At 40.6% G+C, this 25,343-nt stretch overlaps 2 protein-coding genes across 9 annotated transcripts in view; one reads left to right on the forward strand and one right to left on the reverse strand.

Moving 5' to 3' along the window:
• Nucleotides 1–1,924, forward strand: part of LOC124127631 (T-box transcription factor TBX15-like) — a 92,012-nt gene extending 90,088 nt beyond the window's left edge. For all 5 annotated transcript variants that reach the window (XM_048384055.1, XM_048384054.1, XM_048384053.1 and 2 more), the window contains one exon: nt 1,285–1,924. In XM_048384055.1, coding sequence (XP_048240012.1) covers nt 1,285–1,646 — 362 coding nt within the window. In that variant the 3' untranslated portion in view covers nt 1,647–1,924. The remainder of the gene's footprint in view (nt 1–1,284) is intronic.
• Nucleotides 1,925–2,296: 372 nt separating this feature from the next.
• The window catches only part of LOC124127629 (digestive cysteine proteinase 1-like), a 52,245-nt gene continuing 29,198 nt past the window's right edge, over nt 2,297–25,343 (reverse strand). The window contains exons 1-9 of one of the 4 annotated variants that reach the window (XM_046491016.2): nt 21,089–21,276; nt 20,646–20,834; nt 20,007–20,149; nt 16,260–16,412; nt 13,703–13,735; nt 10,299–10,464; nt 9,464–9,569; nt 8,990–9,107; nt 2,297–3,351 (exon numbers count right to left, since the gene is read on the reverse strand). In XM_046491016.2, the coding sequence (XP_046346972.1) occupies nt 9,008–9,107; nt 9,464–9,569; nt 10,299–10,464; nt 13,703–13,735; nt 16,260–16,412; nt 20,007–20,149; nt 20,646–20,808 (864 nt within the window). In that variant the 5' untranslated portion in view covers nt 20,809–20,834; nt 21,089–21,276 and the 3' untranslated portion in view covers nt 2,297–3,351; nt 8,990–9,007. Of the gene's footprint in view, nt 3,352–8,989; nt 9,108–9,463; nt 9,570–10,298; nt 10,465–13,702; nt 13,736–16,259; nt 16,413–20,006; nt 20,150–20,645; nt 21,277–25,343 lie in introns of those variants that run through there. The other 3 variants (XM_046491015.2, XM_046491017.2, XM_046491018.2) reach the window with 3 other exon arrangements.

Consider the following 25,343-nt stretch of genomic DNA (forward strand, 5'->3'; position numbering starts at 1 on the left):
TGTATATCCCTTATAACCCTGTCTACATGATGAATGTATGTATATCCCTTATAACCCTGTCTACATGATGAATGTATGTATATCCCTTGTAGTCATATCTTTATCATGAATGTATGTATAACCCTTATAAACCTGTCTACATGATGAATATATTATATCCCTTATACTCCTGTCTACCTCATAACCGTAAATCCCCTATAATCAAATCTATCTCATGTATGTATATCCCTTATAATATATACATTCAGAAAACTACCGTTAAAACGAACTCAAAGGGAACATTAATTTTAGTTCGTTATAACCGTTGCTCGTGATAAGCATATATACAGCATATACACCGCTTATGGCTGAGATAAAAAAAAACCAGTTCGTTATATCCGTCAGTTCGTGATACATATTCTAAGAACCTCGGCTGGGATATAAAATGGCTCTTTTTCATAGATGCGAAAGAAAGCTTCCATGAAAATTATTAAAATCAGCCGAAACACTTTAGCCTTATCTCTTCATCTGGGGTTCTTGCAAGCCCAAAACATGCAAGTGTTGAGTAGCACATACTCACTTTCTCATTTGAGCCCAGCTGATAGTCATGCCGATTACGTTGGACAACAGAGGCCTTCGCCATACCTTGTCCTTCTAGAATAGACGTGCTGTTCTTACAATGTAAAGGGAAACGAGTTGCCCAGTCGTCTAAGGCGCCGCAAATCGCAGTACAGAGCTGCGTCCCTGGGGAACGCCAGAAACCCATTACCGTGGGTTCGAATCCCGGTTCGTCATGAATATGTTTCGTGTTCGTGGCTTTCACCAAAGTGTTAAGCGTCTAAGACCTGCATCACTTTGGACTTTCCTCCCGCATCAAAGCTGACACGCCCTGATACAATCGGGATACTGTTAAAAGAGGCGTTAAACCCAACTCACTCACTCACTCACTAACAAATCAAAATGCAAAGAATAAAATTAACATTGATGAAGTTAAATGTTAACTTAGCAACGCTGCAGAAGAATAAATCCTATTCAACTGTCCATTAGTATGTAGAACTACGTTTTGTCAATCTAAATTAAATTGCAATGTATAACCATGTACATGATTTGACATCGTTGTTTATGTCTCCAGATAAAGAGACACGAAAGTCCTATGACAACTTAAAACCGTTGTAAAACTGCAATATTATATGTGTGTATTTTGTGTCTGGTGACATTTGAGCAAGGTATAGGTTTTATTCACATTTTCACAATTTACAAACAGCGATATGAATTTTATGTTGTTTTTAAATGTTTTACTTGCAGCATCAGATCTGCCAAAGAAAATCTTCAAACCAATGCCGACTCGTGTAGTTCACACGACCACAACAGACCATTCGTTGCATGCACAACCATCAACCAATCACTTCCATGTACAGTGTGTCCCAGTCTCGATCTACGGAGTATCGGCTTGCTGCTATAGCTTGTCACGTGATGACGAGATGAAGGAGCCAGCAAAATCTGTGTGTGATGTTTGCTCTTCCTTCCCCTACTGGAAGCACCCCACCCTTCAGTACCCTGGAGTGTATGAACCATACTCATACCAACAAACATTCCCAGACTACCAGGCCGACATAAAACCAGACTCTAAGGCTGACATTAAACATGTGTTGAAAATTGACACTTAGCACAGGTGCTCGACCGGGAACTGAGGACTTACGTGGAGAGATCTGTAAATTTTGGTCCATTGGATATGTATAGTTCAAGAAGTAAAGAAGGCTTTTACACATTATTTCGAGATTTATCAGATGTGTTCATATGCATAAGATGTGATTTATAACGATGTTAGGGGGCATGGGTGGCCCAGTCGTCTGAGGCGCCGCGATTCGCTGTGCAGAGTTGCGTCCCTTGGGCACGCCAGAAACCTATGATTGTGGGTTCGAATCCCGGTTCGCCCCAGTTATGTTTTTAGGTTTGTCAGCACCATACCCGTGCTCGTGGGTTTCACCGAAGTTGTAAACGTCTGAGACCTGTATCACTTCGGGCTTTCCTCCCACATTAAGCTGACACGTCGTGATATAACTGGAATAGTTTTAAAAGCGGTGTTAAACCCAACTCACTCACTCACTCACTATAACGATGTTAAGTGTATAGGTAAGGCCAAATGTGCAAAAATGACTAATTTTAGATATTCCAGGAAGCGTTTTACTAATATTTGAAGATGACCAAGTCTTTGACCCAAACTGATTTCCTTGGGGTATTTAGATAAATACAGTACAGACTTGAAAACAGCGTGTTTGGCCAGGGACGTGCTCATGGTTAGATTTTTCTTGAAGCGTTCCCTCATTTTAGTCATAATTTTGTATTTGATCAGGTCAAATGTATATGAAGGAAGAAAGGCTAAACGTTAGCCTTTTTAGCTTGGTTGACATTACCAGTATTGCAAACTTTTCGGCAACTTTAAAATTTGACATTTCCAGTGGACCAAGAAGGTCTTTTAAGCCGTCTCGCCCAGTGTGTAAATGTATAAAGTGTCTTGCGGCCTGTAAATACAACAGTTTGATGCTCGCTCGCGAGTAGGATGTTCCGCTCCAAGGAAGCGTTCGGATGTTGAGCTGGAACGGATGTTCACCAAAGTACGTCTGAGCTGGAATCTCCACACATCGTTGTGCTTGTGATGTCGAGTAGCTTTTCCACTCATTGTGCCTTTTTTTTGGTCTACTGTTTTAATGTTATGTATTAAATGTTCTGAAACAGTGATTCCAACTTTGTCCTTCCTTCACCCCAAGAACCGATTCCCTGGTAACAGCACCGTGTCAAATGTATATGTATTAAGAGTTTTTGATATATTTATTCAATTCTAGGGAACACCTGACGTCAACAAAAACACGTTTTTAACAAACATATCGTTGACAGCGAAATATTTCTTGGGCTTATAACAAAGGAAATAGCGGTGCAGGGCTAGTGAGGCTTGTCTCCGGTGCGGGGCTAGTGAGACTTGTCTCCGGTGCAGGGCTAGTGAGACTTGTCTCCGGTGCAGGGCTAGTGAGACTTGTCTCCGGTGCAGGGCTAGTGAGGCTTGTCTCCGGTGCGGGGCTAGTGAGGCTTGTCTCCGGTGCGGGGCTAGTGAGACTTGTCTCCGGTGCAGGGCTAGTAAGACTTGTCTCCGGTGCAGGGCTAGTGAGGCTTGTCTCCGTTGCAGGGCTAGTGAGGCTTGTCTCCGGTGCGGGGCTAGTGAGGCTTGTCTCCGGTGCAGGGCTAGTGAGGCTTGTTTCCGGTGCAGGGCTAGTGAGGCTTGTCTCCGGTGCGGGGCTAGTGAGGCTTGTCTCCGGTGCGGGGCTAGTGAGGCTTGTCTCCGGTGCGGGCAAGGTGCGCGCAGTAGCCTGGAAGGGTCTGGAACAAACCGGTTATCAATTTAATGTCCATTTGTTATAAATGTTACCAAATATTAAACATCACATGATGAATAATGTTCATGAAAATCCACGGTGACACAAGTTGATGGGGCAGATCTGCGATACAGTAATTGATTACTTGAAGTGGAATATTACAATCCATATGTGTGTATGGGGTCTAACATAGCCCATATTCAAGTAGTCAACCTCTCATAGACGACTTTAGAACAAACTAGGACATTAAAGCCTGCTTCTACCAGTATCGTTCTGTGGTAAATTTAGGACATTAAAGCCTGATTCTATCAGTATCGTTATGTGGTAAATCTAGGACATTCAAACTTGCTTTTACCGGTATCGTCCTGTGGTAAATTTAGGACATTAAAGCCTGATTCTATCAGTATCGCTATGTGGTAAATCTAGGACATTCAAACTTGCTTTTACCGGTATCGTCCTGTGGTAAATTTAGGACATTAAAGCCTGATTCTATCAGTATCGCTATGTGGTAAATATAGGACATTAAAGCTTGCTTTTTACCATCATCGTTATGTGGTAATCTAGGACATTAAAGCCTGCTTCTACTAGTATCATTATCTGGTAAATCTAGGACATTTAAGCATGTTTCTACTAGTATCGTTATGTGGACAATTAAGGACATTAAAGCCTGATTATATCAGTATCGTTATGTGGTACATCTAGGACATTAAAGCATGCTTTAACTAGTATCGTTATGTGGTACATCTTGGATGCTTTAAGCATGCTTCTACTAGTATCGTCATGTGGTACATCTACGACATTAAAGCATGCTTCTACTAGTATCATTATGTGGTAAATCTAGGACATTTAAGTATATTTCTACAAGTATCATTATGTGGTACATCTTGGACATTAAAGTCTGCTTCTACTAGTATAATTTTGAGGTACATCTAGGACATTAAAGCATGCTTCTACCTGTATCGTCATGGTGTACATCTAGGACATTAAAGCATGCTTCTACTAGTATCGTTATGTGGTGCATCTAGGACATTAAAGCCTGCTTCTACCAGTATTGTCATGTGGTAAATCTATGACATTAAAGCATGCTTCTACCAGTATAGTTTAATGGTACATGTAGGACATTAAAGCATGCTTCTAGTAGTATCATTATGAGGTACATCTAGGACATTAAGGGATGCTTTTACCAGTATCGTTATGTGGTACATATAGGACATTAAAGCATGCTAGTACTAGTATCATTATGTGGTGGATCTTGGACAATGAAACTTGCTTCTACCAGTATCGTTAAGTGGACAATGTTGGACATTAAAGCCTGATTATATCAGTATCGTCATGTGGTACATCTAGGACATTAAAGCATGCTTTTACCAGTATCATTATGTGGTACATCTAGGATGCTTTAAGCATGCTTCTACTAGTATCGTCATGTGGTGCATCTAGGACATTAAAGCCTGCTTCTACTAGTATCGTCATGTGGTACATCTAGGACATTAAAGTCTGCTTCTACTAGTATCATTATGTGGTACATCTAGCACATAAAAGCATGCTTCTACCTGTATCGTCATGGTGTTCATCTAGGACATTAAAGCATGCTTCTACTAGTATCGTTATGTGGTGCATCTAGGACATTAAAGCCTGCTTCTACTAGTATCGTTATGTGGTAAATCTAGGACGTTTAAGCATGCTTCTACCACTATCGCTATGTGGTACATCTAGGACATTAAAGTTTGCTTCTACTAGTATCATTATGTGGTACATCTAGCACATTAAAGCATGCTTCTACCTGTATCGTCATGGTGTTCATCAAGGACATTAAAGCATGCTTCTACTAATGTCGTTATGTGGTACATCTAGGACATTAAAGCCTGCTTCTACTAGTCTCGTCATGTGGTACATCTAGGACATTAAAGTATACTTTTAGTAGTATCATTATGTGGATAATATAGGACATTAAAGTCTGCTTTTGCTAGTATCATTATGTGGTACATCTAGGACATTAAAGCCTGCTTCTACTAGTATCGTTATGTGGTAAATCTAGGACATTTAAGCATGCTTCTACCACTATCGCTATGTGGTACATCTAGGACATTAAAGTCTGCTTCTACTAGTATCATTTTGTGGTACATCTAGAACATTAAAGCATGCTTCTACCTGTATCGTCATGGTGTACATCTAGGACATTAAAGCATGCTTCTACTAGTATCGTTATGTGGTGCATCTAGGACATTAAAGCCTGCTTTTACCAGTATTGTCATGTGGTAAATCTATGACATTAAAGCATGCTTCTACCAGTATAGTTTAATGGTACATCTAGGACATTAAAGAATGCTTCTCGTAGTATCATTATGTGGTACATCTAGGACATTGAGGCATGCTTCTACCAGTATCGATATGTGGTACAAATAGGACATTAAAGCATGCTAGTACTAGTATCATTATGTGGTGCATCTTGGACAATGAAACTTGCTTCTACCAGTATCGTTAAGTGGACAATGTAGGATTTTAAAGCCTGATTATATCAGTATCGTTATGTGGTTCATCTAGGACATTAAAGCATGCTTTTACCAGTATCGTTATGTGGTACATCTAGGATGCTTTAAGCATGCTTCTACTAGTATCGTCATGTGGTGCATCTAGGACATTAAGGCTTGCTTCTACTAGTATCGTCATGTGGTACATCTAGGACATTAAAGTCTGCTTCTAGTAGTATCATTATGTGGTACATCTAGCACATTTAAGCATGCTTCTACCTGTATCGCCATGGTGTTCATCTAGGATATTAAAGCATGCTTCTACTAGTATCGTTATGTGGTGCATCTAGGACATTAAAACATGCTTCTACTAGTATCGTTATGTGGTAAATCTAGGGCATTTAAGCATGCTTCTACCACTATCACTATGTGGTACATCTAGGACATTAAAGCCTGCTTCTACTAGTATCATTATGTGGTACATCTAGGACATTAAAGCATACTTCTATCAGTATCATTATGTGGACAATATAGGACGTTAAAGTCTGCTTCTACTAGTATCATTATGTGGTACATCTAGGACATTAAAGCCTGCTTCTACTAGTATCGTTATGTGGTAAATCTAGGACATTTAAGCATGCTTCTACCACTATCGCTATGTGGTACATCTAGGACATTAAAGTCTGCTTCTACTTGTATCATTATGTGGTATATCTAGGACATTAAAGCATGCTTCTACCTGTATCGTCATGGTGTACATCTAGGACATTAAAGCATGCTTCTACTAGTATCGTTATGTGGTGCATCTAGGACATTAAAGCCTGCTTCTACCAGTATTGTCATGTGGTAAATCTATGACATTTAAGCATGTTTCTACCAGTATCGTTATGTGGTTACATCTAGGACATTAAAACATGCTTCTAGTAGTATCATTATGTGGTACATCTAGGACATTAAGGCATGCTTTTACCAGTATCGTTATGTGGTACATATAGGACATTAAAGCATGCTAGTACTAGTATCATTATGTCATGCATCTTGGACAATGAAACTTGCTTCTACCAGTATCGTTATGTGGACAATGTAGGACATTAAAGCATGCTTCTACCAGTATCGTTATGTGGTGCATCTAGGACTTTAAAGCATGCTTTTAGTAGTAGTATTATGTGGTAAATCTAGGACAATGAAGCTTGCTTCTACCAGTAACGTTATTTGGACAATGTAGGACATTAAAGCATGCTTTTACCAGTATCGTAATGTGGTACATCTAGGACATTAAAGCATGCTAGTACTAGTATCATTATGTGGAGAATCTTAGACAATGAAACTTGCTTCTACCAGTATCGTTATGTGGACAATGTAGGACATTAAAGCATGCTTGTACTGGTATCGTCATGTGGTGCATCTAGGACATTAAAGCCTGCTTCTACTAGTATCGTCATGTGGTACATCTAGGACATTAAAGCATGCTTCTACTAGTATCATTATGTGGTTAATCTAGGACATTTAAGCATGTTTCTACAAGTATCGTTATGTGGACAATTAAGGACATTAAAGCCTGATTATATCAGTATCGTTATGTGGTACATCTAGGACATTAAAGCATGCTTCTACTAGTATCGTCATGTGGTGCATCTAGGACATTAAAGCATGCTTCTACCAGTATCATTATGTGGTACATCTAGGACATTAAAGCATGCTTCTAGTAGTATCATTATGTGGTACATCTAGGACATTAAAGTATGCTTCCACCAGTATCGTCATGTGGTGCATCTAGGACATTAAAGCCTGCTTCTACCAGTATCATTATGTGGTGCATCTAGGACATTAAAGCCTGCTTCTACCAGTATTGTCATGTGGTAAATCTATTACATTAAAGCATGCTTCTACCAGTATCGTTATGTGGTACATCTAGGACATTAAAGAATGCTTCTAGTAGTATCATTATGTGGTACATCTAAGACATTAAGGTATGCTTTTACCAGTATCGTTATGTGGTACATATAGGACATTAAAGCATGCTAGTACTAGTATCATTATGTGGTGCATCTTGGACAATGAAACTTGCTTCTACCAGTATCGTTAAGTGGACAATGGAGGACATTAAAGCCTGATTATATCAGTATCGTTATGTGGTACATCTAGGACATTAAAGCATACTTTTACCAGTATCGTTATGTGGTACATCTAGGATGCCTTAAGCATGCTTCTACTAGTATCGTCATGTGGTGCATCTAGGACATTAAAGCATACTTCTACCAGTATCGCTATGTGGTACACCTAGGACATTAAAGTCTGCTTCTACTAGTATCATTATGTGGTACATCTAGGACATTAAAGCATGCTTCTACCTGTATCGTCATGGTGTTCATCTAGGACATTAAAGCATGCTTCTACTAGTATCGTTATGTGGTGCATCTAGGACATTAAAGCCTGCTTCTACTAGTATCGTTATGTGGTATGCTAAGTGTTTTGTATGGCTGGACAACGGGACTCTGACCTGAATGGTGGCTATACCGCACTTAGTGTGTCTATATGGCTTGACCACGGGACTCTGACCTGGATGGTGGCTATACCGCCATTAGTGTGTCTATATGGCTAGACCACGGGACTCTGACCTGAATGGTGCCTATACCGGACTTAGTGTGTCTATATGGCTAGACCACGGGACTCTGACCTGAATGGTGCCTATACCGGACTTAGTGTGTCTATATGGCTAGACCACGGGACTCTGACCTGAATGGTGCCTATACCGCACTTAGTGTGTCTATATGGCTAGACCACGGGACTCTGACCTGGATGGTGGCTATACCGCACTTAGTGTGTCTGTATGGCTAGACCACGGGACTCTGACCTGAATGGTGCCTATACCGCACTTAGTGTGTCTGTATGGCTAGACCATGGGACTCTGACCTGAATGGTGGCTATACCGCACTTAGTGTGTCTATATGGCTAGACCACGGGACTCTGACTTGAATGGTGGCTATACCACACTTAGTGTGTCTGTGTGGCTAGACCACGGGACTCTGACCTGAATGGCGCCCTTTCCTCGGCAAATTTGACTGTATGTCTATATTGAAGGGTTGTGGTGTCACTTACTATTTGTTCCAAAGGTCACACAAATTGGATAGCTTGTCTTGGGGACTATACCACACAGTATTTGCTACTTACTATCTGTTCTTAGGGGTTCTACACAGTGGGATAACTGGCCTCGGTGGCTATACCGCACTGGTTGCGTCTGTTGCGAATCATTTTCACATAGCCGTCCTCACCCCACGATGATCCCCAGCTGTAAATACGAACAACATGAACTATAATACTTGAGTCTATGATTGTAAGTATACACACGGCTCCTGTGTGTTCCAGTCGTATCTTAGTTTGCAAGCTAAATTATAGACATACTGACCACAATGTAATAACTGCTAACAGTCAAACATGCCGAACACAAGCAATCTGGCTAAACGACTGGGCACAGTGTCAATACACATGGCTTACTTGTATGTACATAACTATAAAGACATGTAGTAGAATCAATCCATCTACAGGGCTGTCAACTCAAACGAGTATATTAGGTGATACATGTACCTATCTTGTTGTGAACTGTCAGCATTCGAGAAACAGGTATGCTGAGTTTTCGAGATTTACCTGTTTTTGACCAGCCAGTAGTCCTGCCCTTTCAGAGTGCCGTAGCCGACGGCGAGCACGGCGTGGTCCAGGTTGGTGGTGCTGCACCGTTTCTCGCTGTAGACACCTGCAAGCAGGAAGCAGTAAAGCTCACATTTTCTTTGTATGACTACACGAAGCTGTCAAACCACTGCTATGCAGTAATGAAGACAAACCAAAACGGCGAATAAAATAATATTTTACATGCTTGCTCTCGATACAACTGGAGTGGTATTGTTTGATATTGTCTGTGCTATTAAGATTGAAAATCAACCGTGGATAGTTTTTCGTAATTCCAGAATGACGGGTTGGTTGACAGATATTTGTGCCGTGAGATCCCTTGCATGAAAGAGATCCCATTGCCGTGAAGTATTTAAAGGAATATGTAATCAATAACCTGTTCAAACTGCGTGTTAGGGAGACTCTATTCACTCAAATAGATGACAGAAGCGTAGAACCTTGAGTTTTCTGCGGACAGTGTCCACGTCGGTCCGTCACGTAGATCAAATCTCCGATATAATATTACAGACATATTCTTACTAACTTATAGTAAATTCTTGAAGATCTCTGGAAAATCAAACGTGGCTTAAACTACACCCCGGTGTCACCCACATGATATGGAACTTATTATTGTGTATTGTATATTTCAATTATGTTAGATGCATAGTTCTCCACATTTTGTGTTTAGTGTGTTACACTGTTCATGGGAACGTGTACCTTAGTATTGATTATTTATAGTGTGTTTGTATTGTGACGTTATCGTTCTTGGGTGGTTGCCTCAGTCAAAATGTACAGATCCTACATGTTACTGACTTACCACCCTTGTACAGCTGGAAGGACTTGTGCGAGGCGTCAATGGCAACCGACACAGGACCAACAGATCCTACAGCTGACTTAAGGTCCGACTCGCTGCCTCTGCGGATGTCGGTGTGACCGGTGCAGTTGGCGACGACTTTGGAGGCGTCATACTTGCACGTTGAATCCTGCAATGCACACGTCCACTGTGTAACACTAGACGTGCTGGAAACATATTTTGCGATCTGAATTGGGAACAATCTGTATATCTGGTGGCCATGCTGCCCTAATAACAATTTTCAGAACCACCATTCCCTGATATTAGCAATCACATAACTATCTGCACACAAAAGGAAACAAGTAAACAAAGTAATCTGTCAAGCAAACTTTAGGAATGCTTATATTAGCAAAGTATGGGTATGCCTGCTCCAATTGAATGCCGTACTTATGGACGTAACTGAAGGCGTAATCCACCCATCCGCCGTTACAGCCGCTTTCCTTGAAGTTTCGAGAACAGTCCACCAGCTGCTGCTCGCTGAGGGAGATGAGACCATCATCACATATAACATGTTGTGTTGTCAGGGACTATTCTACAGGAGCATAACATTATCACATATAACATGTTGTGTTGTCAGGGACTATTCTACAGGATCATAACATTATCACATATAACATGCTGTGTTGTCAGGGACTATTCTACAGGAGCATAACATTATCACATATAACATGTTGTGTTGTCAGGGACTATTCTACAGGAGCATAACATTATCACATATAACATGTTGTGTTGTCAGGGACTATTCTACAGGAGCATAACATTATCACATATAACATGCTGTGTTGTCAGGGACTATTCTACAGGAGCATAACATTATACCATATATCATGTTGTGTTGTCGGGGACTATTCTACAGGAGCATAACATTATCACATATAACATGTTGTGTTGTCAGGGACTATTCTACAGGAGCATAACATTATCACATGTGACACGTTGTGTCCACAGAAACAAAACATCGAGTGCTATACACTGTTTTGTAATACAGTCGTAACTGGGTTTATAGCAGCTGAGACTGATGTGGCGAATGTGTCCTGGTGCAACACCAGTTCTATATTAGAAGGTGTGTACTCGTGAAAAAAGTTGTGCTATGATAGCGAATGTGTACTCGTGCAACAGTAGTGCTATATACTAGTATACGTGTATATGCCTTTGTAGTTGTGCTGTTGTAACCTGTATATACCTTTGTAGTTGTGCTGTTGTAACCTGTATATACCTTTGTAGTAATGCTGTTGTAACCTGTATATACCTTTGTAGTTGTGCTGTTGTAACCTGTATATACCCTTGTAGTTGTGCTGTTGTAACCTGTATATACCTCTGTAGCTGTGCTGTTGTTACCTGTATATACCTTTGTAGATGTGCTGTTGTAACCTGTATATACATTTGTAGTTGTACTGTTGTAACCTGTATATACCTTTGTAGTTGTGCTGTTGTAACCTGTATATACCTTTGTAGTTGTACTGTTGTAACCTGTATATACCTTTGTGGTTGTGCTGTTGTAACCTGTATATACCCTTGTAGTTGTACTGTTGTAACCTGTATATACCTTTGTAGCTGTGCTGTTGTAACCTGTATGTACCCTTGTAGTTGTGCTGTTGTAACCTGTATATACCTTTGTAGTTGTACTGTTGTAACCTGTATTTATCTTTGTGGTTGTGCTGTTGTAACCTGTATATACCTTTGTAGTTTTGCTGTTGTAACCTGTATATACCTTTGTAGCTGTGCTGTTGTAACCTGTATATACCCTTGTAGTTGTGCTGTTGTAACCTGTATATACATTTGTAGTTGTGCTGTTGTAACCTGTATATACATTTGTACTTGTGCTGTTGTAACCTGTATATACACTTGTAGTTGTGCTGTTGTAACATGTATATAGCTTTGTAGTTGTACTGTTGTAACCTGTATATAGCTTTGTAGTTGTGCTGTTGTAACCTGTATATACCTTTGTAGTTGTGCTGTTGTAACCTGTATATACCTTTGTAGTTGTACTGTTGTAACCTGTATATACCTTTGTAGTTGTACTGTTGTAACATGTATATACCTTTGTAGTTATGCTGTTGTAACATGTGTATACCCTTGTGGTTCTGCTGTTGTGACAGGTATATATCCTATTAGTTGTGCTGTTGTAACCTGTATATACCTTTGTAGTTGTGCTGTTGTAACCTGTATATACCTTTGTAGTAATGCTGTTGTAACCTGTATATACCTCTGTAGTTGTGCTGTTGTAACCTGTATATACCCTTGTAGTTATGCTGTTGTAACCTGTATATACCTTTGTGGTTGTGCTGTTGTAACCTGTATATACCTTTGTAGTTGTACTGTTGTAACATGTATATACCTTTGTAGCTGTGCTGTTGTAACCTGTATATACCCTTGTAGTTGTGCTGTTGTAACCTGTATATACCTTTGTAGTTGTACTGTTGTAACCTGTATATACCTTTGTGGTTGTGCTGTTGTAACCTGTATATACCTTTGTAGTTTTGCTGTTGTAACCTGTATATACCTTTGTAGCTGTGCTGTTGTAACCTGTATATACCCTTGTAGTTGTGCTGTTGTAACCTGTATATACCCTTGTAGTTGTGCTGTTGTAACCTGTATATACATTTGTAGTTGTGCTGTTGTAACCTGTATATACATTTGTACTTGTGCTGTTGTAACCTGTATATACACTTGTAGTTGTGCTGTTGTAACATGTATATAGCTTTGTAGTTGTACTGTTGTAACCTGTATATACCTTTGTAGTTGTGCTGTTGTAACCTGTATATACCCTTGTAGTTGTACTGTTGTAACCTGTATATACCTTTGTAGTTGTACTGTTGTAACATGTATATACCTTTGTAGTTATGCTGTTGTAACCTGTGTATACCCTTGTGGTTCTGCTGTTGTGACAGGTATATATCCTATTAGTTGTGCTGTTGTAACGTGTATACACGCTTGTGGTTGTGCTGTTGCAACGGGTTTATACTCTTGTTGTTGTGCTGTTGTAACGTGTATAGTCTCATGTAGTTGTGCTGTTGTTAGGGGTATATACGCTTGTGGTTGCGCTGTTGTAACGGGTATGTACCATTGTAGTTGTGCTCTTGTAACGGGTATATATTCTTATGGTTGTGCATTTGTAACATGTATTTTCTCTTGTTGTTCTGTTGTAACGGATATATACCATTGTAGCTGTGCAGTTGTAACGGGTATATACCCTTGTAGTTGTGCAGTTGTAACGGGTATATACCCTTGTAGTTGTGCTGTTGTAACGTGTATAGTCTCATGTAGTTGTGCCGTTGCAACGTTTATATACTCCAGTGGTTGTGCTGTTGTAACGTTTATATACTCCAGTGGTTGTGCTGTTGTTGTATAAGTGACTGAGGACTCACTGTGCTGAATGCCCAACAGGAACCACACTGACCCTAAAAGAGACATATACTGAAAAGGTATTAGCATATCATCATAACCTGTGTCCAGGTACTCATAGACGCCTACCAACATTGTAACCAATGTTTTTACATATATCATACCTGGTAATAACAAATATTACTTGCATACCTTATCTTGGTGTGGACCTGCTTTGTAACAAAAAGGTTCCCGTCTACGTATCTGACCAAGATGATCTACATACCTGACCAAGATGATCTACATACCTGACAAATGTTTTCTGTATGCATGACCAAAATGATCTACATACCTGACCAAGATGATCTACATACCTGACCAATATGATCTATATACCTGACAAATGTATTAGGTATTCTACATACGTGATCAAGATGATCTATATACCTGATCAAGATGATCTACATATCTAACCAGGATGATCTACAAACCTGACCAAGGTGATCTGTATACCCGACAAAGATGATCTACATACCTGACAAATGTATTCTGTATGCATGACCAAAATGATCTACATACCTGACCAAGATGATCTGTATACCTGACCAATATGATCTACATACCTGACAAATGTATTCTGTATACCTGACCCAGATGATCTCTATATCTGACCAAGATGATCTACATACCTGACCAAGATGATCTGTATACCTGACCAATATGATCTACATACCTGACAAATGTATTCTGTATACCTGACCCAGATGATCTCTATATCTGACCAAGATGATCTGTATACCTAACCAATGTGATCTACATACCTGACAAATGTATTCTGTATACCTGACCCAGATGATCTCTATATCTGACCAAGATGATCTACGTGCCTGACCAAGATGATCTGTATACCTAACCAATGTGATCTACATACCTGACAAATGTATCCTGTATACCTGACCAAGATGATCTATTAGCCGACCAAGATGATCTACATACCTGACCAAGATTATCTACATACCTAACAAATGTATTCTGCATACCTGACCAAAATGATCTCTATATCTGACCAAGATGATCTACATACCTGACCAAGATGATCTACATACCCGATCAAGCTGATCTACATACCTGACCAAGATGATCTACATACCTGAGTAAGATGATCTACATACCTGACCAAGATTATCTACATACCTAACAAATGTATTCTGTATACCTGACCAAGATGATCTACATTCCTGACCAAGATGATCTACATACCTGACAAATGTATTCTGTATACCTGACCAAAATGATCTCTATATCTGACCAAGATGATCTACATACCTGACCAAGATGATCTACATACCTGATCAAGATGTTCTACATACCTGACCAAGATGATCTATATACCTAACTAGGATGATATGTTTATTTGACCAAGATCATCTACATACCTTACCAAGGTTGTCTGTATACCTGAGCAATATGATCTATATACCTGACCAAGATGTTCTGTATACCTGACCAAGATGATCTGTGTACATGATCAAGATGTTCTGTATACCTGAGCAATATGATCTTTATACCTGACCAAGATGTTCTGTAAACCTGACCAAGATGTTCCGTAAACCTGACCAAGATGTTCTGTAAACCTGACCAAGATGATCTGTATACCTGACCAAGATGATCTGTATACCTGACCAAGATGTTCTTTATGCCTCCTAGATGTTCTGTATACTTGACCAAGATGTTCTGTATACCTGACCAAGATGATCTGTATACCTGACCAAGATGATCTGTATACCTGACCAAGATGTTCTGTATACCTGACCAAGATGTTCTGTAAACCTGACCAAGATGTTCTGTATACCTTAGCAATATGATCTATATACCTGACCAAGATGTTCTCTATGCCTGACCAAGATGTTCTGTATACCTGAGCAATATGATCTATATACCTGACCAAGATGTTCTGTATACCTGAGCAATATGATCTATATACCTGACCAAGATGTTCTGTATACCTGAGCAATATGATCTATATACCTGACCAAGATGTTCTGTATACCTGACCAAGATGTTCTTTATGCCTGACCAAGATGTTCTGTATACCTGAGCAATATGATCCATATACCTGACCACGATGTTCTGTATACCTGACCGAGATGATCTACATTGATGAAGAAGGCGTAGGGGTGAAACGGGAATTGCAACTGATATCGTCCTCGAAAAGGAAACTATAACTCGAGGGCTCGAGTTGGGTGTGTGTGACCCAGCTTCATGTCGAAACAAACAATGAAGAAAGTTTGCATACACTATCTTCTCTTAGTGGTATAAAGCTGATTTCAAGGGAGGCTCGTTCTCAATTGTGAGATATATACTAAAAAAAAAACCTGCCAGTTGATCGTTAGTAGCAGTACCAACGTCAAATTAAATATATTCAACCTAACTGCATTCGACGAAGATACCATAAACACAGAATAGACGAAGAAATTAATATAAAGTGAAATGATACGATTAAAATCCAGTTTTCCTTCAGGTTCTGGTATCATATGCTCAAACATTGAAAACACATTAACAATTGAACGTTAGGAATAACAAAATAAACAGAAAAGCTACCTGATCTTTGACTGGGGTGACAAATCCACGTGTTCTCCAGTCAATCTGGTCCGGCAGTTGGTCATCTGGCAGGGAGAGGTGTGAAGGTATGCCATGATAAGTCCGCTGAATGAGGCGCTCAAGGCGCATGTAACTGCTGAATTCGTCATGTGTCTGATGGAATATACATCATATAAAACAGAACATCCAGTATAAGTAGCCGCTGTTCCCCGTTTGGGATTATGTACTGACGATCATAAGAAAAAATATCGACGTTGTCTTTTAAAATAGATGCTGAACCGCAAAAGAAACGTCACCATGGATAGATATATGAGTGAGTATGGTTTTACACCGCTTTTAGCAATATTCCAGCAACAACATGGCGGGGGACACCAGAAATGGGCTTCACACATTGTACCCATGTCGGGAATCGAACCCTGGTCTTCAGCGTGACGAGCGAACGCTTGAACCACTAGGCTACCCGACCGCCCCTGGATAGATACTAGTATATGAGAAACCTTGTCCAAACACTGTAAACATACTTTGAGACATATTAAAACGTTGAAACTTGGCAAAACTGATCATCAAGGTTGAAATTTAAGTGTCAAATGGTCTTAAAGTGAAACACAACACTAGTCTCTGAGAAAATGGCATCACAAGTCAGTATCTCGTGTCTCCGCCATGTGCATTGATGACTGCCGTGCAACGTCGATACTTGGAATGGATGAGGCGGCTGATGAAGGCCCTAGGCACATGAGCCCACACTCTGAGGAACGCCTGACGCTGCTCAGATGCAGTTGTCGGCCTTGGTCGGACGTCATTCAGCCGTCTTTGAATCTCGTCCCACAGGTGCTCAATGGGATTTAAATCGGGACTGAGGGCAGGCCACTACATGGTTCTGATGCCATTCTGCTGGAGGAAGTCTCTTGATGCTCTCGCAGTGTGGGCACGGGCGTTATTATGCTGAAACTCGTGGTTGTGGTGACGTGCCACAGGGCCAACCCTATGTGCAAGACCAATTCCACCCCACACTATGATGCTCGGACAAGCCCACGAGTCTCTCTGAACGACACAAGCATCCGAATAACGTTCCCCGCGGCGTCGCCAGACTCTCTCTCTATCTGACATCTGCTGTTGAGATACAGTAACGGCTTTTGTCTGAGAAGAGGTCTCTTCTCCACTGCTGGTTGCCCACTGAAGACGGTCCCGGCGATGACGTGGTGTCAGAATGGGTCCTCGGTGTGGCCCGTGACAGTGGAGGTCTGCTCGTCAATCGTCGACGCACGGTGTCCGCACTAATGTGTTGCTGGTGTGTCCCCACGGTCTGTCGAGCAGTTTCCGCACCAGTAACAAAGCGATCTTGAAGATGCTGTCGCACAATCTGACGATCCTGATGTCGGGTGGTGACCCTTTGTCTTCCACTAAGTGGTCGGTCATCTGTAGTGTTGGTGGTCTGGTACTATTGCTGGGGCCTGTATATGGTCCTTACGTTGACTTGAGATGCATTGGCTACTTGCCCGGCGGTTTGTGCAGCTTGCATTCGTCCAAGGGCTTGGTGATTTCTTGGCAATCCTGGCATGTGGTAGCAATTCAATAACGAATGAATGTTATCCGATCTGGAAGGAATTTTATAGAGCAAGAAATGGGGGAACGCATGTGCATTTCAATTTGCACGAAACTCACGTGCATCGGGTTACCATGGCCGTTGCCGTGATGCGTTTTGGCGATCAGTTTTATTGTCATCTGCTTTGTTTTTTATCATCAAATTTCATTTTTCCGGACAAGCTAATTTTAAATTTTAGAAACACTGACAAACATTACCCAGATATATAAATGACAACTTTTTCATGCAATGTTACTTGGGGTGACGTTTCTTTTGCGGTTCAGTATATAAATAGTTATCATTCGTGGAAGGTCATATAGGTGATAGAATTATTATTTTCGTTACTATGCTTGGACGGTGCTGCACGTGTAAAATTCTCTTTTGAAGAAAACTTGTAATGTACGTGATGCATGATATCCGTGCACATAAGGGCATAAAAACTGTGGCACGGTACCCGAACGAACAGAGAAAGCTTTTTGAATGGTTGGGGGCAAGTTATGAGCACGTCGCAAGGGTAATGCATCATTTTGTTACAGCGTTACAGGATCACCGGGAGAACAGCAGGCATGCCAGAAATCGCAACCGCAATTGAGGACCGTTATTTCCGCACCTTGACCCTTAACAGATGGAATCCCGTAACATATTCCTTAAGCCCCCTTTACACAAGGCTGCGACCTTTGTGCCACCTTTGAGCGATCGAAAACTGGCCAGGACGCTCAATGGTCGCCTGAACCCAGAAAATCATGTTTCTGTGTAACTGCCCCAGCAGTTGTTCAGCAGTAACTGCTCGAGTTGTTCAGCGTCTGCAACCACAATGAAACACTGCAGGTACACGCTCTCCATTAATAGGCAGGCTGAGGAGGCACTACAGGTAGCTCAAAGGAGACAGAAAAGAGGCAGAAGCCTGGCCCTGGTGTCTCAAGGGTTGCTGTGGTCGCCGAATGGAATACATTTGCAACAGAACGCATCTTCTACCTGGCGACCATTTGGCGACCACTGTGCCTTCATTCTGCAACAACGGCAATGCTTGTGCCTCCCTTCTGCCTCCTTTGAGCCACTTTTGAGCAACCAACCTCCTCGGCGACCCTTGTGCGACTGTTTTGAACATGTTCAAAAAATTCACGGCAACCATGGCGTCCATGGCGATGTCTGAACCTCCCGTGTACCACCTTTGAACGACCTAGGCAACCATTCTGCCTCCTTTGAGCCTCCAACGACAACCTGGCAAATTTTATGGTCGCACAAAGGTCGCCATCCTGTGTAAAGGCCCCATTAGCTGCACAGACTGTGCTTGGCCTTTCAACCGGACAATGCAAGACCTCAAAACAGCTCGTATTTTACAACAGTTTCTGACCACGAACAACGTCAGTGTTTTACCATGGAAAGCCCTTCCACCAGACGTATCACCCAAAACATCTTTGGGATCGTCTTGACCAGAACATCTGACGCAGTCCCAATCCTCCAATGAACAGAGATCAAATGGTACAAACACTGAGAGAGGATTGGAGGGCAAGTCCTGTTGACGGCATTAGCCAACTCTGTCCGACGTGGTGTGCATGCTTGTATGTTGGAGACCACCCCGCATTTTACTCCTGATGCTACGTGGGATCTGTTGTGTTGTAACTTGCTGTCAATGGTGTGTTTAACAGAGTTTATGTCTCGCCAAATGATTATACTTTCGTATTACAATATTTGCATCAATATGTTTGTTTGTTGTTCAACACCGCACTCAGCAATATTCCAGCTACATGACGGCGGTCTGTAAATAATCGAGTATCGACCAGACTATCCAGTGAATCAGATCATGAGTATCGAACTTCGCAAATTGGCATACGATGACAGGCATCAACTAAGTCAACGAGCCTGACCACCCGATCCCAATAGTCGCATGTTACGACAAGCATAGTCGCCTCTTACGATAAGCATGTGTCGCTGAAGACCTATTCTCTACCCGGATTTTCACGGGTCGCGTCAACATGTGGTTTGTGATTTGATTTTATCATTTTAAAGACTGATAGGTATACTTTCTTTTAATCGTCATTTAATATGTACACAGTCAGTCCCCGGTGCACTCTAATGTTCCTGTTTATCTCGACTTCCACATGTGCATGTGAGGCATACTTTTCCTAGATGTTGTCCTGAATATAAACATGACTCATGCTTACCATATCAGAGAACTGGTTGATGCCCACGTAGAAGGAGCTGACCCCTTTTTTGTACAGTGTGTTGTGGTCAGCAATGTATTGCAGGTTGTCTTTGAAAGTTTCGTACCTTTGGCTCTCTGTGTCAAAGTCGCGGAACATTTTACCTGAAATACATTTCGACTCTAATTCCAGGATTTAGCTTAAATCCATTAATGCAGTACCATTATCAAAACGTTTTCTTGTTAAGAGGATATATATACATTAAAAAAAATCATAAATGTTGAACAGGTTCGAGTAACCAACAAAGTAGATGCAGTTCATCCATAATCCGACAAAGGCAAAGACATATATACTGGCCTAGACTGTGTAACACCAACATATGAGGATATCTGCTGAGGTATTAGACCACAGTGAAGCAGTCAGTTGCCCATCGATTATTCACAGACTGATGGAGTCATCAGACACCACAAACCAATGATATTTGTTCCCAAGTATTAAATCCATACGGTGTAACGTTAAATGTTAACAGAATATTTACTGTTAAACCATGACTAACTTTCTTGTTGGATTCATATTTCAAAGTTTAGGTAAAGCCGAGTTGATTATCAATGGTCACATGGGTACTTATTGTTTGCATTATGTCTGCCAATGTCTAAGTACCGTGTGTGTTCTTGAAAATCTGCCACTCTTCATAGAAGGAGAAGGATGTCCTGGCTGCTGTCGACACCTGACGCCCGAGGCTACCCATGTTGAACCTCTCCACAAGCTTCAACTGGCCCATGACACACGGCAGACACATCCACACCAGTAGAAGGTACTGCATGTTGTCACTAGATGTTTCCGTAGATGCTTCAACAAATACAACATTGTCATGACATGCAGTATGTGTTTCATATACCCAACTCGCACACTGAATATAGGAAGCCCTACAGATTAATACAGTGATATCAAGACGACCCCTTGGTATCCGCAGAGGCCACGGGACACGCACTTGTTACACGTCATTGGATAGAGGTACGCGAAGAAAGCTTCTATCTACTCCCATCGTAGAGCAGTTACGAAGTATGTGTTTTGAAGCTTCTTTTGTTCCTTCCAGGTATTACCTGGTGGAAAACAGACTGAATTAAGTCGTTTTTCTTCCACTGTCGATCGTATGTGTCATTGAATTTTCTCGCGTTATCTTGATTCACATCTGTAGTGTTCTACATTGTTGGAAAGCTGGCAAAGTTTAAAGGGGCACTGATCTAACGCAATTCCACGGACTGGTTGTTGCCTTTGTTATTGTTTTTTCCCCGTGAGTACCCGGATGATACGCAACGCAACTGAGCGTGACCAGAGACTGGGCTACCGTCTGCGAGGACAGCTAAATAAACTTGGAGGCTGGAGGCAATATTTGTTTTACGCATTTTTGCATAAACATTGATTGGTTAACCGTGCTCTATAAAGATTTCGACAAAGGGCGCATGTTAATTAATTTCTTCAGCCTAAACAAACAGACAAAAAGAACGGCGGAGCTCATCGGATGTCGTCATTTGGAAATACCCCAGATGGTTATAGTTAACACTAAAAAAAGTATCCATGCAGTGAAAGCATTTTCGGATTTCGGATTGCGTCGATAATACGATTACTACTCCCTTGTTGTCATCAACGTTTTCTCGTATAACCCTACACTTGTGTATTTATCGTCATTCACTTGATGTTCAGTTAATGAATTTATTACTGGTACAATTAGTGGTAGCACCACTTAGATTACCTGACAAAGGTTCCCATTTGGCATTTATTGTGTCTGGGGTAATTATTCAATCTAAATCCAGGTTTGAAGTAAGGTGAAATGTGTGTTATGTAATATGCACGTGGCAGACCAGCAAGAGGTGAATGATCAGTTGATTTCCTCTTTTTTGTAAATCAACGGATCGTTCCTAATCATCAAAGGATTAACAGAAAATACGTTGATTGATTAATCACTGTTATCTTGCACAGTGGATATGTCAAAAGTGAGTGTTTACATGTCTAGGTTTACTAAAACAAAGGGAATACACTCATATCCTTGCGTGAAGTGCCGATGTAAAAACAAACATACTTTGTTCAAAGGGTTAACTGATAATACGTTGATTGATTGATCATTGTTATCTATCACTGAATGGATTTTTTTAGGAACCGTGGACGTTATGAAAATAGTTGTCACGTGGGCTTTCTCAGCTGACCCTTGAGACTTGACACCTATGTGAAACACCTGAAACAATCCAAGTGATCAGTTGAGAAACGAACACGGGTTATAATATCCCGAAACGATATATAACTTTTAAAATATGTGATTGTTACAGAGACACGTGACATCGAATAAGTTTCTTTGTACAGCTGCAGACGAGTGGGATATTGTTCCTTTGTGTGGATATTCACGGATACATTCCTCGAAGAAAGAAGCTGCCTAAAATTTATACACATAAATTTGGTAGGTTGTAATTATGATATTTGCATTTTGTTTTCCTTCATTTGCTGTAGCATTGAACCGATTCGTCCTTGTTTCTCTACGTCTTGGTTGGGAAATTCTTCAATGCACGATAGACGTTGTTTTCACAGGCCTTTTGCCTTGTAAGCGTGTATATATTACCGCCAATTTGTAAAATGTAATTCTCTCAGGCAATTTATAAAATGTGTAAATATTTCAGTCATTTTGACTAAAAAATCTGTCCAGATTGATTAAGACGATCAAAAGGGCCTACAAACATCACAACAGATTATTATGTAGGATTAGAAGCCAAACAACATAGAAATGAACTTTTCAACGTAACATTTTCAGTCTCTTGGTGATGACATTAAACAACAAAATGTTTGGAATTCGTTATCATAATAATACAGATGGAAATGGTTTTCAGTCATTTTGTTAAATAACTGGATATTTAGTCGTTTAATAAATTTGAAAATGTTACACATTTTGACAGTAACAAATATACACACTATCAAAAAGCAATGCTCAGGTGAAATATTTACTCTGTGTTGCAAGTCAAAATAGTGTAAACGAAAATCGCAAAATTACCAAGCAAGTGACTTATCAAAACTTCGTCACCATTACTGATGCTACCCACAAAGATACCTCCATTTCCTTATTACCTCGAAAACTGTATTTCAGTTTGTTGATCAATGTGAACATACGCCCTTATTACTACCCATACAAGTGACTAATGCGCTTACGAATGGCGCAGTAGAGGTCGCGAACTAGTCTAGATTTCTGCTATACATCCGGGTACTCACTGGGAAAAAACAATAACAAAGGCAACAACCAGTCCCGGGGAATTGCGTTAGATCAGTGCCCCTTTAAAGGCACAGTTAATCTTTTGGACTCCCTCCGTTACAAACCGATATGCATGACAGCATGTGTGTGTCTGTGTTTTCACTGTACTTGTGGGTAGGGGCATGTCAGAGGTGTGTGTGCATTTCTGAGCGTGAATTCATTGTCCATGTTGTATGTTGTGGGTTCGCGTGTAGCACTGCATCTTTCCAAGGCAATGGAGTTAACTGACTATAAAAGTCCAGTTTTCACCCTTGCCGAACTAAGCTGGAATTCTTCGGCTCAATTGTAGCGCCACCAGTGGCTATTACGAGTTATGTCCCTTCTAAGCCTCTCCTATGGACCAATCAGATTCTACCTCTCGTAACACTTGTATTTGTTTCAAACAAAATGGTAAAACGTTATGATCAATAATCTAAGATCTATATTATAATATAACGGGTCTTACATCGCGAAGTGCGTCAAATCCCATGAGCACATTGATTAAAAACAAGAAAAGGATTTGGAAAATATCTGTTTACAACGAATTTGCGGACAGTTTACGAACCGGATTTCGATTTCGTTGAGCGATTTTGATTGGATTATGTATAGACTCGTTAGTCCAGCCAAAATGTAACTCCATAATACCAGCCTAGTTCGGCAAGGCTGGAAACTAGACTTTTAAAGTCAGCTAACTCTCTTGCCTCGGGAGGGATGCCATTTTGTTTGAAGCAAATGCAAGTGATATCGTCACGGTATGTGGTAGTTACATACCCTATGGAACAGGGTAAACGGAAGTGACGTTAAGGCACGTGGAATGAAGTTGAATAAAGCATCATGGTTACGATTTGGTTATGTTGTGATCGCAAACTAGCATGTAAACATGGTGTCAGAAGCGGCCAGTAGTATAGGTAATAGGGGTTCTGGACCACTTCCACTGGAGCCGGATTCATATACCTATACTGCTACTACAGATGGCATTTTTTATGCCAAAATGATTATGCGATTCAACGATAGTCATGAGATTAAGTTAAATTGGGTCTAGCTCACCGATACCTTGGGCCAATCATTGCTTTAGATGAGCCTAAATGGTAATAAAAATATTCTTCATTATTTTTATCAATAAAGCGTTATTCAACATTTTTATTAAGTTCTTCGTTCATTTTACTAGGAGACCAGACTATATAATTACACTCTTCTTGTAAATTGATAAGAAACAATTGATAACCGTATTTGGTTGGTTTGACATCACTGATATAATAAAAACCTTGTGGTAATTCTCTCCATTTAATAGCTTTTTCGATCTCCATTATTATATATATGTATGTAAGCATTTGTCTAAATGTGATCAAACGATAGTAAGCAATCTATTTTTAATCTCCAACCAGTTCTTTGGTTTTGGCACGGAATAATTGACGTGCTTGTTGCCTCCCCTGTCCTATGAACTTTTTTTTCTCGTCTTCGCTAATACCACTGGTCTTCTGAGATTTTGAACGAATCTCCTGCTTCATTGCGTTGTATTTAGTGAGTTCCAACAGCACTAAACAAAACTCATCCTCGGATATCTTACAATCGACCATTGCTGTCGAAATATGATCCTCAATGCTGTTCAACTTTGCTTCGGCGAGCATCCGAATACTATCGTGTTTTAATGCTTTCTTTTGTAACCTACGAGTAATGAATTTTATCGCTATTTCTGCCGGCTATTTCCATGCCGAGCACGATAGGCACGGCGATTATAGTTTATAGTAAACCGACACTGGCTACACCAAGTCCCATGCCAGCTGCTACAAGCGCGGTGTCAACTCTGTCCAGAGCATTCACGGCTCTGCGATACTTTTTATACAATCCAAGTCTCAACTCCCTATCCTTCTCTATTCGATGTTTTATGTCGCTTATTTGATGTAATCGAAATCCATCAGCAGTTTCCATCTTTTCAATTGCTTCATCGAGCGCCGGATATAAACTCATAGTGTATATTACGGTCATATAATAGTCTTTGATTGGTCTTGCTTAAATGTTTTGAGACTATACATCAATCTTATCAAATGTATATTATACGGCAAGAATATCTTAGTAAGAGAAATACT

The sequence above is a fragment of the Haliotis rufescens genome, unplaced genomic scaffold (assembly GCF_023055435.1).
Source record: "Haliotis rufescens isolate VD_foot unplaced genomic scaffold, xgHalRufe1.0.p SCAF_5, whole genome shotgun sequence".
NCBI lineage: Eukaryota > Metazoa > Mollusca > Gastropoda > Lepetellida > Haliotidae > Haliotis > Haliotis rufescens.